Genomic DNA, 15,942 nt, shown 5'->3' with positions numbered 1-15,942 from the left:
TACATAGTGAAATGAATGAATCATCGAATCAATTAAGCGGTTAGTAGTGAGGCTAGCAGCATGAATAAATACGTGGGCAGTAAGCAATGCTCAAGCATACATGTTCATACATTCGCAACAATAATAAAGATACAATGATATAGATAAGTTGTTGTACGGTTGACTCAGTCCGTTAATATGTTAACAAAATGACAACCGAATTAAATGTAAACCAACTCAATTGCGGGTGATTTGCTATGCACTATTAACTAGATACGAACACCTTCAAGCTCAAATGTCAAAGAAAGCCTTATACTGGAACATAAAGGGTGTAATCTAGTAAACATGTGAAGAAACGCCTCAACGACTGATTAAGAAATTTGCGCAATAAATTTCAAAGTTTTAAATTACAAATTGATCTTACCTAGACTACCATTGAAAACCCGAAAACACTAGACGGATATCTCGTCCCAGCGTGAGTATTCACGACCCTGAATCAGAGAGTCAAACCCTTGACCTCTGATGTTGCACGTGGTCCCTAGACCACTAAGCCGACATCCAGTGGTGTACATGTCTAGTTTCAATCAATTTACGAAATTGCACAAACCCAGTCCACTGTTTCACACCCGACATAACTGAACTCCACTGGTTACGGTTTCTTAGTAGAACTTCAAAACTTGCAACTTGAATCCAGTTTCTAGTGAGCACATTGTTATTAGTAGTATAGAGGGATTTGTAGAGATTGTAGGAAGTGATTTGAATATAGACGGATCATTTATGTACTTTCAGGACTCAGAACCAGATCAACGCGAAGCCTAATAAAAACAAATTTCACCATTTTTGCTTGTAAGGCATCCATACAGTTTCTCCTACTTAAAAACATCTATTCATTAAGGTTTTACTTATGGGATCGCTTAACTTCATCATCACGTTAATAATCTACTTCGAGAGTACAAGAGAAAACGATAAGAAAGTGTATTGTAAATTTCAATATACTTTACTTCAATACTCCCAGTTTATTGAATGGTTGTTGTTGACCTTATTGAGTAAATTGAATTGTTATTTAACGGTCAATAATTACATCTGGATAAAAACCTGGTGTTACAGTTTTGTTGTAGACCGAAATATCAATTAAACGATTGTATTATTTAATAAAGCCACAGACTTACTTTGTTCATTGAGTACGGATTTGAAAATTTGATTGTTTGTATTTAGTTGTAATAACTTTACAACCAAATTTTCATGTCTCAAAACTGAATAAACTTAAAATTGGTTCATTGGCAACGAAATATACAATTACAAACTGCCTAATTATCTCATCTATTTTCAGCCGATTATTATTATTATTTAAATATTCAATACAAGAAACTAGCAGGATAAAATTCATTTCAGTTACATTTTCTTCTGTTCTCTATCATAGAGTTACTTGACATTCAGTAATGGAAATAGATTAGAAAAATGGTTTAAAGTTAAATTTTTCATTGAAATCATGAGTCATTTGAAGCTAGACCACCATGGAAAACCTGCAAGCACTGGACGACCGTTTCGTCCTAGTATGGGACTCCTCAGGAGTGCGCATCCACGATCCCGCACCCCGCGAAATTCAAACCCAGAACCTATCAGTCTCATGCCAGGCGCTTAATCATTAGACCGCTGAGCCGGCATCCAACGGTGCTAATGTCTAACCTCAACCAATCCACGAAATTGCGCGACCATCTTCCATTCTACTGAGGTAGACACCTGTTTCTACCCGACAAGGATTAGCTCCACTGGTCACGGCTTCTCACCAGAACTCCGAGAATTTTCTCACGAAGCTAGTCACTAGTGAGTACATGGTAACCATCAGTTTAGGTGTTGTGGAGATTGTTAAGTTTTTGATTGAAATCATGAGTCACTTGAAGCTAGACCATCATGGAAAACCTGGAATCACTGGACGGCCGTTTCGTCTTTATAACTTAACAATCTCCACAACGCCTAAACTGTTAAATTTTTCAATTTATCTAACAGAGAATACAGATAACCATGGAAAAAAAATGTTTTTCATGAAATTTGACCATCATCTAAATTGAACTTTATTCATCATTATGAAACGGTATTAAAAACAATAAACTATACAGAAATTATAGTGATGACTATTCAAATACTCATAATAACTCATATTTATGTTTCCTTTTTTTTATTTTTTATGTGTGAGATATGATCTAAACAAATGTCATATTTAAAAAAATCTCATTTAACTATTACGTCATATAGAATGTCTATACTAATAGGTCTGTTCATTCCGTAATACAAATCAATATATACACAAGTGACATACATTGAATACTCGTGTTCATTTATATGGAACAAATTACCCGCATTGTGGTTTATTTACTTTGTATATTTATTTTATTAATTAAATTAACCGGAACTGTAAAAACATAATGTAAACATTTTATTGATATAGATTTCTATGTGTAATCATTCATATTATACTTGAGTATGTTCATTTGTCTATATACTTATCATTATAAACAAGTCATTAGTATAGTTTGTTTCTTTAACTATAATGTTAATATGTTCCCCCCCCCAAGGAATGGATTCATACTAGATATGAACATTAATCAGGTCTGATTTGAAGATCTTTTAATGTTTATTCTTACGACAATATTATTAACAGTATTTATAATATGTCAAGATCAATACGCAATTGATTAAAAGCATAAACATATTTATTGTTATGTAATGATATTTGTTTTTCCTGATGGGTAATTTTTACTGATATAATTCAATTGAAAATAACTTTATCACTCATTAAAATGATTATTGATAGACACTGATTAATAGATTTATTTTGAAATATATAATAGTTATAGTACAATAATTAGCTTAATAGTGACTTGCTTCAAGATGTTTCTGAAGTCCTAGTTAAAAATCATAACTGGTAGAGTTGTCACTTATGGGATTGGATGGTCATTATACTACATCATAGATTGATTTAAGTTAGAATTGTACCTTTAGATATCGACCGATATTTTTAATGGTGAAGTATTTCTCAGAATACTTGAATGTACGTCTCTGAGGAGTCCCATACTAGGACGAAACAGCTATTTAGTGCTCTGTGGTTCTCGATGATATCCCATGTGAGATTAATCTGTGACTAATACAACCTACATATCAATAATAGATAAAGTGTAGACTTATAGTTCCTAGCTAGAACCATTTTTTATTGGAAATCTATTTATGTAACTTGAAGAAGTAACAATAACCTACATGGAGCTATAACCAACTGATTCATGTGGTCAAATTGTAATGCACCAGTGATGACTTTAATTTCTCTCCTAGCACTTCAGTTCAACAAGATGATTATTTATGAAAGCTTAGAAGTTTAGGCTGTATTATTATTACGAAATTTCCCCGAGACACAGAATTTCTACAAAATGATTACGTCATATAACATATTTTTTGCTCTTGAAGAATTAACAAATCATTTTTCGATAAATAACTTAATTACAAATAAATCATATACAACATTTATTTTAGTTAGTATTCGGCCGTCACACAAATGTGGGCATTTATAAAATTACCTTTTACGTATAACTTTGGAATTATTCTATTTAACTTTAGTGATTCTTTTATAACACGGATCAGTTCAATCAAATATTGTATGTATCTTTTTTAATGATTATAAAAGTGTAATTTAGTATATTTCAAGTTTATGACCGTAGAGACAGAAGGAGGAATTGAATCAATACAGTTCTTTGTTAGAACATTTAATAGGAATTTTCAAATAAATTGATTATTCGTTAATTAACTAATTAATTGATTAATAGTATAGATTTTTGTTATTGAATAAAAATGTCTACATAACCATTCTATAGATTTCAACCATTTTTCTAGAAAAGTTCACTTAAACTTTCTGGGTCTTCACAAAGAAAAAATTCAAAGTGACTTTGAAATAATAGATATTTCGTACTTGTCAGACTTAAAACATAATGGAATTTTAGGCCAGTTGATGGTTGATTAATTTTAAATTACTAAACAAAGTTTCATATTTGAAGGTGCAGGACGATAACGCAGTTAATTTATATCACACTATTAAAGCATTGAGCAGCTATTTTATCTTAATATACAACTCCTTATCAGTACTTATCCAGTCCATACCTCATTTCAAGCATTTGCACATCAATGGTAGTGGTGGTGGATTGATTGAAGTTAAACGTTTAAACCAGTGGGTATTGACTCAGTGATCTATAGATTAACTACACACCTCAGAATCTGAAGTTCCTTTGTTTGATTCCTAGTGTGGTTGTGGATGGGCACTGGTGAACAGTCACATGATTTATTTAGCATAATACGAGTTTAACATTCTGGAAGCTATTTAATTCAGATTCATTTTCTACTTAATATTACTCTCAACAATATTAACATCTAATTTTTTTAAATTCTCCTCTTCATTTTTAATTTTTTTTTCAACCGAGTTCTCTCATGATTTAAATATCGTAATAAACAAAAAATATTGGGTTCACTAGAACAATCTTTCAAATTAAAACCTCATTAAGAAAAACACTTACTAAATAGTTCAATGTATTACAATCTTTCTTTCCCAAATAAAACCGTCAAACTTGTATAAATATCATTATTAGCATTAATTACTAAGATTGTTTTCAGCTTTTTATCACGTACAAATCCACATTAATAAAAAAAAGAAGCACATTTTTTCTATTCAATTTATGAAGTAAGCTTTATGTTACTTAATTAGTTAATTTACTGTAAATTTAACTAAATAGATGCTTAATCAAGAGAGATATTCTATTATGTCTTTCATTTCGGATGTCCATTTCGTCTATGATCTTTTTAATGTTATTAAATCAATTTTTTTTAAAAACATAAAATTACTTGTCAAAAGTAATGGTGTTGGTGCAGTTCATTCATTGAAATTCATCTCATTCATCTCTGTCTGCATTAAGTCAAATCATTGAATGACCTCATTTTCACATTCCATGCGTTTAAATGTGTATGAATCTCGCCTATACTTCTGTCTTACATACACACACACTTATTAGTTGACCTCGTGAAAAAGCTCATAAATGTGTCCGGAAACTAGAAGTTGGACATTTTTATTACATTTATAAGACAAGTTAATTATTATTATTAATACCATTAAAACAGATACCTTTTTGAGTGAATATAGAAATAATTACATAAATAAATTTCTCATTCCTCTATTTTCTATGTACATGTGTATGTTCACTAATTCATTCACTTCACTGATTCATATTCTTAATACATACATAGAAAAAAATAATTAATGGTATTTCATTTCAATGTCTTGTACACATCCAACTGTTTGGATGATGGTTTGGGGTTTTTATTTAGGCGTAAATTTCATGCAGATTGGTGAGTATACCACAATGACTTCTCTGACCGTGAAGTTTAGTAACGCGGATGTGAATCCCGTTTGATTCATCAATTCCATCTTGATTACAGACGAGCCTTACTAAGGAGTGTCAACCAGGAAGCAGCTTATGCATATGACATACTGCTGAATAGGTCTTACCAACTAATATCAAACACAGCTGTAGACATTTGATAAGCATGCAGTCTATTCATAAGAGTGTCATAGTCGCTATCTTTAAAATAACGTGGAAAGCAGGGTGGGAACGAAAGATTTCATTCTAAGTCTTGGAGGTTTGTGTACGTTGATAGAAAATCGATATATCCTCTTTCTGTCTTCTACTAAATAATCCCAGATAATTTCAGAAATCCTTACTTTATTTAATGCATAGTTTAATATGAATAATTTAACGAAAAATGTAAACTTATTTATCCTAAAAATGGGGATTTTCAATAATTCCGCTTTTACATATATATAAAAAAACTCATAGGGACCTTACAAATTTTATTTATATTATATTGAGAAAATTTTTATTTATTTATTCATCTCATTGCTGCTAGAAGCTTTTATGAAGATCAATTGAGTCTTTGCTTTGACAATAAAGTTAATCATTGGAAAAATAATTACATATAGAATAATAAACCGTAAACCTAATTGCTAAAGTATGAAGCTGACAAATCAAATTTCATGTTATGCTCATTAGATCAGTATATTTAATAATCTATTTTTTGACCTATTGTTGTTGTTTATTATTGATCTTATAACCACGAGTAAAATTATCGCGTGGACATGTTTTTGCTTTACTGAATCCTGATTGGTTAATAGCAATAAAAAATCCCTAGGTATTTGATTGGTTGGTTTATTTTAGTTTAGAAAGCGTATTAAAAGGGTAATCGGTCTAGTTGAATAAATTTCATATCCAATTAACTTGTATGCAGTTTAAAGCACAATTACTTTTATATTAAACATTTTAAAAATAATGGATTCTTCACCGCCGGTATTATTGAATGCTTTACGGCCACTTAAAACAAATAGACCAAGACCACGAATGAGATTAACATCTATACGCCAAACACCACAACGTGTTCTAGCTGCTAAACTTGACGTAAATATCAATCAGAACTTAAATCCTGTCATATTCCCTGAAACTCTAAATCAACCGACACCACGAGTAGACTATAAATCAGATGTTCCTTCTTCAAAATTAACAAGATTTGTAAAACGATTTAGTACAACTTTTCTTCCCTCTGAACATCCAGTATCCGATATTACGAATAAATCAGAGAAGAATATTAATCCTCAATTTGATTTTAACCAGTGGAAAAGACGGAGGTCTATACTAAATTATCGAGACCGATCACCATTACATATCGACCAACATGTACAACCAGCTGATGGAATGGTTGATACGAATACTGATCAAGTTGATAAAAGAATTACAGTTTCCTCAGATTTATCTAACGTAATTGAATCAAATCAAACAACCACTTGTACTAAACGTAAAAGCAGTCTTACAAGATGGTTTGAAAAGAATGTTAAACATCCACGAAGATCATTACCTCATAGATCCCTAACAACTGATTGTACAGCACCAGTTATCACTAACAGGTCATCAATACCTGAAAAAACGCAACCAGAATGTTTGTATAATCAAATTACCCAGCAGACAATTACACCTTATGCTAAAGTTTTTAAATCCCGTCGCAGTCTATTAAGACATAGATGTATTTCAAATCATCCTATTATGTGAGTTATCTCTTTATATTTCTGATATTCAGTTAGTGCTAACTAGTTAATTAAACTTGGGTTTTTTTATTACGTTTGTGTGTTAGGCCAAAACAGAATGATAAATTTCTATGATAATTTACTTTTAAATAATTTGATGTGGTATAACTAAGTCAATCTAGATTCACGCGTTAATAACCTCTCTGTTGGTCTGTTATTTTGTACAGAATTTCTTTTGAGGAATTTTTCTACTTTAGCCTGAAACTTTAACCAAGTTTAATGTAATAGATGTATAGTGTGCATTATGTGTCAGCCATTTTATCAAGTGACTATTTTTGTATTTAAACTTTCGTTCTCCTGATAATGCGTTAGTAGAAATTTTCAATACAAAGGATATCAACTATTCAGCTCCCTTTAAAGTTAAATTTTACATTTAAGTACATTTAAGTATTTAGATGATAGGATAATTCTATTCTTTTCGCAATTTCTTTTTTGAAACTACCTCTCTTATTTTTCATATCCGCTGAGTTTTATTGGTACAAAAACTTCAAGGTCGTGAGTGTGACACAAATTTCATGACTCATTTATAGCTGTGTCTAAGCTGAGGCATAAGTGGATCAGATATAAAAAGCTCAGATCCGAAATAAACTACCTACGTTATATGGGAATTTTGATGATAAAAAACTAAAAATCGTTTCTGTGTACACGTGTATACAAGATCTTTGTGAAAGGTGGTATGCCTCACAAGATTAAGTATTCATAACGATGAATATATCTTTCACCCCACCACCCTGTTTCCCGATCAGAGGGTCAGACAGTTTGGATGAAAATAGAGACATTTAGGGTGGAGGGAAAGATGAACATATGTGTTTTATATGGGCATGATATATAAATAGATTTCCACGTGCATAATTTTATCCTCTCACACACGCACATACGCATGGTAGATTTAACGGACAAAGCCTTCATGAATGACTCAGACAACTCAAGTATTTGAGCAGCTGGTGTAAAATTTCTCCCATAAACTAGAATCCATATTAAAAACATATGGAGTCTTTGTTAATACTTTTTGTCTTCCATGCCCTATGATCCAGAAAATATTGCTCATAACCTAACAAAATTCCAATACAACTGTTTTTTGGTCGATCGATTAATTTACGTGTTCAAAATCATTCATGCTTACTCTATTTTCACTGATTTTAGAACATCGAAATCTCAGGAAAGTAAGACACCCGGGAACTTTCTATCACATGGCGTTGATCATACAAGTAACTGTAATCATCGTGATTCTGGAGATGAAACTAATGAGAAAGTTATTGTTTTGAAGAGTAACAATGTAGAAGATTTTAAAATCAATGAAACTAAATCTGTTCATAAAAACGCCTTTGGTTCTGAAAAATGTGTGAGTGAAGCAGATGAACCTTGGTTTATCATCCCACCTACTGGTATCGATGGTCCGTGTTCTCAAAATCAAAACAGTACTTATTCAAGTATCAGTTCGATTGTTTCGGATTCCACGAGCATGAGTCAATCTGTTGGCAAGAGTACTGGATCTCACAAGTCCCTGATAAGTACATTCTATACTCCGACAATGAAACGTCGGCATAGACTACCTATTCCTTCAGAATTTCTTAATTCTACTTCCTCAGGACCTGTGATCTACAAATCAACCACACGATCCTCGATGACGAATATGTATTCAGAATTGAATAAATCAAGTGATCAAGATTCAGGTCTTTCATCACAGCTAAGTACTACATTTCAAGGTGCAGATGTGGAAACTCAAAGTGGAGATTTAAGGGAACATAGAAATCTAGTAGGATCATCATCGGCAAGTTGGGCAACTACTTTACGTCAGTCTATGAAACGAGCGAATAATAAACGTACTTTATTGGCGGGTTGCACTTTATTCAATAGGTGAGTAACTTTATTAAATAGTATATTTTGTCAGTAATGTAGCCCGATTTTTATGCGACCGAGTTGCCAACCCGGTTTTTACCCTCCTGTTTCTTACGGACTCTAGGTTATTAGCAGTCCATGAGGAGCTCGAAACAGGGTCACAGTGTCAATGGTTGTGTGAACAAATCTTAGACGCCTTTATCAGGTGATACACATGCATCATTTTATGAGTTCTAAAGCACAGCAGAGATCCCTACCTTCGTATCTCTATCGTTGCGTTACAGGTAAAACAACTATATTACAGTTAAAACGGAAACGTTCACAGATCTTCGTTATATATATATATATATATATATATATATATATATATATATACTTGTTTCAAATGTGATTTCTTAAAATAATTTTTTTATTAAACACAGGAACCCAGTCGAAGGACTCAATTACCTTATTAGAAATTATATTTTATTATCTGATCCCATTAAAATTGCTCAATTCTTATTCCATGAACCAAATCTCAATCGCCAAGCTATTGGAGAGTACTTTGGTCTACTTGATAACACATTGGCAACGAAAGTTTTAAAGTGAGTTTTAGCAATAATAGTCAGTATGAATGCTTTCGCTTGTATTGTGTGCGTAGAACTTTTGCAATTTTAACTTTCATTTTAGAATTCCACCTGGTTTAATAACATTTTTAATTAATTAATTTTCACAGGGAATTCTTATTGCTGATCAATATGAAGAATATGGAGGTGGATGTTGCCTTGCGTTCAGTTATCGGACATTTTCATCCTTCAGTAAGTCTTCATGAATTTAAATAAATATTGAGTAATCAGTGATTAGTTTTAATTTAACATTATTCTGAAGTTTATCAGTTATCGTTTTTATACTAATCATCCAATTTATTAAACGGATTGTGTGTGGTTGTGGAGATTGTTTGATTTCACTAAATCGGTTGGTTTGATGGAAGTTGGTCTTCAGTCCGAAGTTCTTGTGTCCGACTTCTGGATGCGGTATCTTTAATCGATGTCAATGAGGAGTCCGACGCTGGGACGAAACATTCGTCTAGTGTTTCCAGTCTTCCAATAGTGGTCTAACTTAGATAGGTTCATGATATCGATGAAATTCAGTAAACATAGTTGATCTTTTATAAATTTCGGTGATTGTACTGTTCTTAACAATTCTATATTTTTTGTTTCAGGGTGAATCTCAAAAAATTGCTTATCTAATGCGAATATTTCATGAAGTATATATTATTCAAAATTCAGATCGTGTCCGAAAAAATTTTCATAGTCCCGAAACAGTGGAAGTCTTAGCTTATTCAGTGCTTTTGTTACACACAGATCTTCATAATCCTAATGTTGGAAAATTGGGCAAACGGATGACTAAACAAGGCTTTATTAACAATAATCGTGGAATTGATTCTGATCATGATGTGCCTGCAGATTTGCTGGAAGGTATTTATGATCGTATAGCTGCTTCCGAGTTTAAGACACTACCAGATCCATCAGATAAACTTCGTGCTTTGGATGGAGTTTTGGTTGGTCCTTTGAAAACAGACAACTTTGTACAACGACATCGTCGTTTCATTGGCAGGATTCTGACCCAAGAAATTGAAAAAATTGCTCCCCGAAAATTACCAGGTAGAAATAATGCTCGATGGCGCCACGTGTTAATATTTAACGATATATTGGTGGTTGTTAAATCGTTGAATACAACCCGTTTACGATCTGGTTCCCTTATAAATTCTGTCGCAGCAGTTGCTTTTGGGGACCAAAATGCTACTCGTCATTATACACCAAGGAATTCCGTATCTAGAGATGACGGTAGTTGTAGTCCTTTCGGCCCGGTTCAAGATGTAACACAAAAGGTGTTCTGTTCAACTGAACCATTTCCTGGTGATACAACTTTTCAAGTTCGAAATGTTTATCCATTCCTTGATCTTCGAGTGTTGGTCTTTGAATCGAATTGTAAGTATGCTTTATTATTTACCTAATTGTTCCGATAATTCCAACATAATGTGATGATACTAGTTTAGAATGACTCTAGAATATATACTGTGCTGCATAATATATCAAAGTAATAGGATTTGTGAGCTTAATATTTTACAGAAGTTTTATAGAACACATCATGACTACAGAAGAACAATCGAATAATGATTGCATATTAAATGATGGTCACAAAGGATCACACATTCATTTTTCAGAGTGCTTTTAGATGTATGAAAAGTTATGTAACGCGTCTCCGGTAATACCTATGGTTATCTTGATCGAGCGAACAATATCTTGTATAGATTAAAGAAATTATGATCATAGATGCTTTGGTGCTTGAACTAAGGTGATTCGTACCAAACGATACTATTTAGCTATATACGTAAGAGTTTACGGCGAATTGTTATCTGTTAATAATTCACCCTGACAAACTTATTATAGGCCTGGTAAAGCGAATTGCGTGCGAGTTTGTAAAGGCACATTTGGTTTGATAGCATGTTTCCTTAAATATATTTGTTTCGATTTCGTCATATTCCCTGCTTGTCACAAGCCTCAGTCCCCCCTCTCGACCTAATTATTGGTTATGCACGCAAATTAAGTTGCAAAATACTGCAAACAATGTTGCTCTGCCTTAAAAGACTCCCTGCTAAGATCTTACAATAGAGTGTTTATAAAAATATTTGTTACAATGATAATATTGGAAATATATTTATAATAATTGGGGTAAAAAATGCCGGAAAAAACGTCCCACTTTCTGTGGTAGGTGGGGGTAGAAGAAAATCATGTTTATTTATAAGGAAATGAAATAAATTAACAGGGAAAGGTCATATTTGTGAAAATTAACTCTCAATCTAAACCCCATGCATTTCCCCCCGTTGCGAAACTGTGTTTAAGATAAAAGAATGGATGACGTGATATTCGGATGTTGAATTTCATATTTTCTGATACCAATAAAATTCCGGTGATATTAATTTTCACCGGTTTATGTATCATTTTAAAGTGTCAAAATTCTTACTACCGTTATTCTTATTTAAAGATGCAGTTGGTCTAAGCAACAACTATGTATCTCAACTATAATTCACTAGCTATTAATTTGAACTTCCATTGATAAACGGAATTATTAGTATAATGCTCGAAAATATGCACATTATTTGATATAAATTTGCATTAAATTTCATCGAATGCTTGTCCATCTCATTTTTTATTATTATTGTTGATACAATCAGATTATCGATACGGAGTTCAACTGTGTAATTCTAATGGCCCTGTAATTAGTTTAAGTATGCCATCTGAAGCTTGTCGTCGTCAATTCATCGATTGGGTGTACGGATCCATTGCTGAAATGGAGGAATTACAGCAACATCAACAAATTAAGAAAAGTGAATGTGAACGAACTATCATTGTTAATTGTAAACGGAACTCAACGAATACTACCGCTAATGGTACTACTTCTATTAATAATGGCGATAGATGTGTCATGCCTTCCTCAAGAGTAACTGAAAAAGTTATATTATTTAATGCCTAATTATTATTCTCATTATTACTAACCAGCATTATTGGTGAAACTGCAGATAAACAGAATATCATTGATTTACATTTTTCTTTTGTATTTGAGTTCACAGAATATTTCAGTTGAATTCCTTTTTTCACTTTGTAATTTCTATTTCATTGTATAAGAGCAAACAGCAGTTTATACATAAAGATGATTCTTTTCATTGTTTCAATGTGTATTTTTGGCGTTGATTGCTCATTCAACCCCTCAGATCATTCAAAGTGAATGTATACTTGGAATCTCTCCCCCTTTCTGTGATACTTTAATTAATTGAACGTATAAACATAAACGTATACCACAAAACATAAATTTATAGATATCTACATAAAAATAGATTATTCCTTTTAATTTTTAATGCTTAAATTTTGTTGATTCAATCATTGTCCCATATCAGAGATTATAAAGTTAGATAAAATTTTCAAAGTTTATGAGTATTATTATTACTGTTGTTATTACATAACAGTTTTGTTCACTTGTTTATTCACCTTTTATTTACTAGAATCTCCAGACAAATTAGACTAGTTTATTATTCACTTGAATATGATAATTCATATATGTATCATATGACCCAGTTTATAATCGCATTTGTTTATAGAATACTTCTACTTATTTGTATTGGTTTTTCTTGCTTTTTCATCCTTTTCAGTTTAACCTCATTTATGTGAATATTGAATATTTGTACATTTTTATAAATATTTCTTTTTCCATTACTGTATAGATTACCTTTCCCCTATTCATTGTTTGTACAAAAAATATGAGACTATTTTCTGCTTTAAAATATGTTCGCTTAAATACATCTAATCTCATTAATGTTGCCTCAGCGTGATGCTGCTGCTGATGATGATAATATAACTATCAGACGTAGATATTTCAGTTGACTAGATTTCGTTCCATATTTCGTCAAAAACTGACGGACAGTGTATTTTCGAATTAAACTATTGCAGCACTGCGCAGAGATATTGGGTTGAGAAATAATAGGTTGTGAATTTTTATGTGAGAAATAATAAGTGAAATAGCTGGATCAACCATCAGCAACTCTAACAGTTGTGTTGTGAATTATGGGTGGTTAAAATGCTGTCGATTTGAGTGTCAACTTAAATTATTACAATGAAGATTTTGTAATGTATAAAGATTTGAATATAACTCCTCTATAAAGCATATGTTCAACTATCCAAATTTAAGTTGTCCATTGAAAGTCCTAAGTTGCTCCCAAATATTCACTCATAAAGAATTTATATATCTAGGACTAACAGAGCCATGTAATTCGGAGATTTCCACTAATATATAATGTAAAAAGTGTATTTCATTAGTTCAAACAAAGTAATTATACTGGATAAATGGTAAACTGCTTGTTGGAAAAGTTGAATGTCCTAATTATAATTTTCTACGTTGTCAGGAGCTAGTATTATTGTACAACAATTTAATAAACTAGAATTTGATTTGGCACAAAAAAATGATAAAATCTAGAACCTTTTAGCTTCATGACGATTACGTCATTACTAGATTACTGTTAACATTCTTTAACTGAATTCGTATTATAATATAAGGTATCTACTGTCCATTGTAGGGAGTTGTAGTTAGGATTAAACTCAGAGGTTCTTACTAGAACCTTAGGATATCAAATTCAAACTTAATCACTGATTTGAATTCACCTTGGGATTTGGTGGAAATGCGGATGGCTATTTTTTTATGTGATAAGTAATCTTTATTCAATTTTGTGATTCGACATTTCTTAATTTTGATGTGATCAATTTGATAAGTCATGGTCTGTATTTGTATGATGAAAATAATTACTTCTGAAAACTGTAAAATGGATGCAAAGGTATTCGATCGATTTTATTTTATGACAAGAAATATCCTGGAATACTAATCCATCTGGAACATGAATTAAGGAAACTAATAATGGTATGTCGACGGAGAATATTGTTTACAAATTGTCAGCTTTAATGAACAGACATTTCTATTGCTTCAAATCAATGTTCACATGCGATAAGATTTTGGATAGTGGCTAGCAATCAGCTAGATACAGTAATTATCGTTTCTAATGTAGGAATATTATTCACTAGGCTACTAGGTAAATCTAGCTACATGTTTGTTTAACAAGTATTATGCTTATTATTATTCTCAAGCGATTGTACTTCTCAGCTCTTGGTAATCATGACTAAGATTATCAAACCTTCACGATATTTAAACTTTTTGGGTGGATAGCTCATCGATAAATGGATGATATTTTGGACAGTCGATCACACTGCCAGCTATTTCAGGTTTTTTCATTTTCGTACTTGGAGACAGGGAATTTTTAAACACACTGTCAAGTTTTTCTGCTATTAAGAATAAGTTAGTTTAAAGGTACGTCTTATTATCACAACTCGTATACATCATTTAACTGAGGTGAATATACTAATTGGGAAATGTGTTATAATCTAACTTGTCTATTGACCGAATAATAACAAAATTCTGAGTACTATTTCTGGAAGAAACAAAGTATTTAACACAATGTATATTCGCTAAATAAGATTTCTACGTGTATAAGTGTCCGGTTAAATTTTTTAGTCTGATCATATAATTAAAAATAAAGATTAAGTGAACACTAGTAGTTTCGTTTTTTCAACGTGCGTAAGGGGAGGGGGTAGACGGTTGCAAAATAACATTAGCTTATTGCCGTAATAAATGCCACACTACTGTTTCAGAACCAGTAGTTATTGTGTAGGTCATTATAATCAAATGGGGCAATATTGAGACTGAAGTAGAAAATGTCATTCTAAGGAATTTGATACTAACTAACAGGGTGATGAAGTAATGATTAGGTGGTGTGTTTCACAAATATCTTTTCTCGTCATGCACATGATTTCCTTAAGGTAGTCATATGTTTCTATTTTGGTAATATTACCTTTGGGATAGGACTCAGTAGATTGAATTCTTGTTACAAACAAGCCGTTGTTAACCAACTAGGCTGCGCTCTGAAACTCAACGTTCTACGGTCCCAAAAATATTGTCAGTGAGAAGTTTACTGTAATCCACATCAAAGAACTAAATGTCAACAACGGGAATGTTACTCATTCGATTAATGATAATATCTCCGTGTTTATCAGAGATTGTATATTGCATCCTACTTGAAATCAAGCTTTCCCATAGTTAGGAAAGTTTTTAATTGTAAAAATATACCTCATTAGGACTACATTTTCATCTTTGAAATCTTGTTTAAATTGTGTTAGTTAGTCGGAGGAGATCATCAAGAAGCAAGGGATCTAAGATTCCTATTCGTTGAAATTTACCAACATTCTTGAAGTAATTGACATTTACTGATAAATTCTAACATGTATCACTTATTTTCACCGTTAAAGATATAAGGAATTACTACTAGCTATTTTCAACAATCTAACTTGAAACACGGTGTATCTCAGTATTAGATCATATGA

The 15,942-nt window shown here is 32.0% G+C and overlaps 1 protein-coding gene across 4 annotated transcripts in view; it reads left to right on the top strand.

Moving 5' to 3' along the window:
- The window catches only part of IQSEC1_4 (IQ motif and S7 domain-containing protein 1), a gene marked incomplete at its 3' end in the record, with an annotated part of 87,270 nt that extends 73,957 nt beyond the window's left edge, over positions 1–13,313 (top strand). Inside the window, exons 1-6 of one of the 4 annotated variants that reach the window (XM_051215080.1) lie at positions 6,264–7,102; positions 8,285–9,264; positions 9,403–9,564; positions 9,696–9,777; positions 10,182–10,950; positions 12,198–13,313. In XM_051215080.1, the coding sequence (XP_051073639.1) occupies positions 6,336–7,102; positions 8,285–9,002 (1,485 nt within the window). In that variant the 5' untranslated portion in view covers positions 6,264–6,335. Of the gene's footprint in view, positions 1–6,263; positions 7,103–8,284; positions 9,265–9,402; positions 9,565–9,695; positions 9,778–10,181; positions 10,951–12,197 lie in introns of those variants that run through there. The other 3 variants (XM_012938830.3, XM_051215079.1, XM_051215081.1) reach the window with 3 other exon arrangements.
- Between the last annotated feature and the right edge of the window lie 2,629 nt (positions 13,314–15,942).

This window comes from Schistosoma haematobium, chromosome 1 (genome assembly GCF_000699445.3).
Source record: "Schistosoma haematobium chromosome 1, whole genome shotgun sequence".
NCBI lineage: Eukaryota > Metazoa > Platyhelminthes > Trematoda > Strigeidida > Schistosomatidae > Schistosoma > Schistosoma haematobium.
This window is presented reverse-complemented; position numbering and strand designations above follow the sequence as displayed.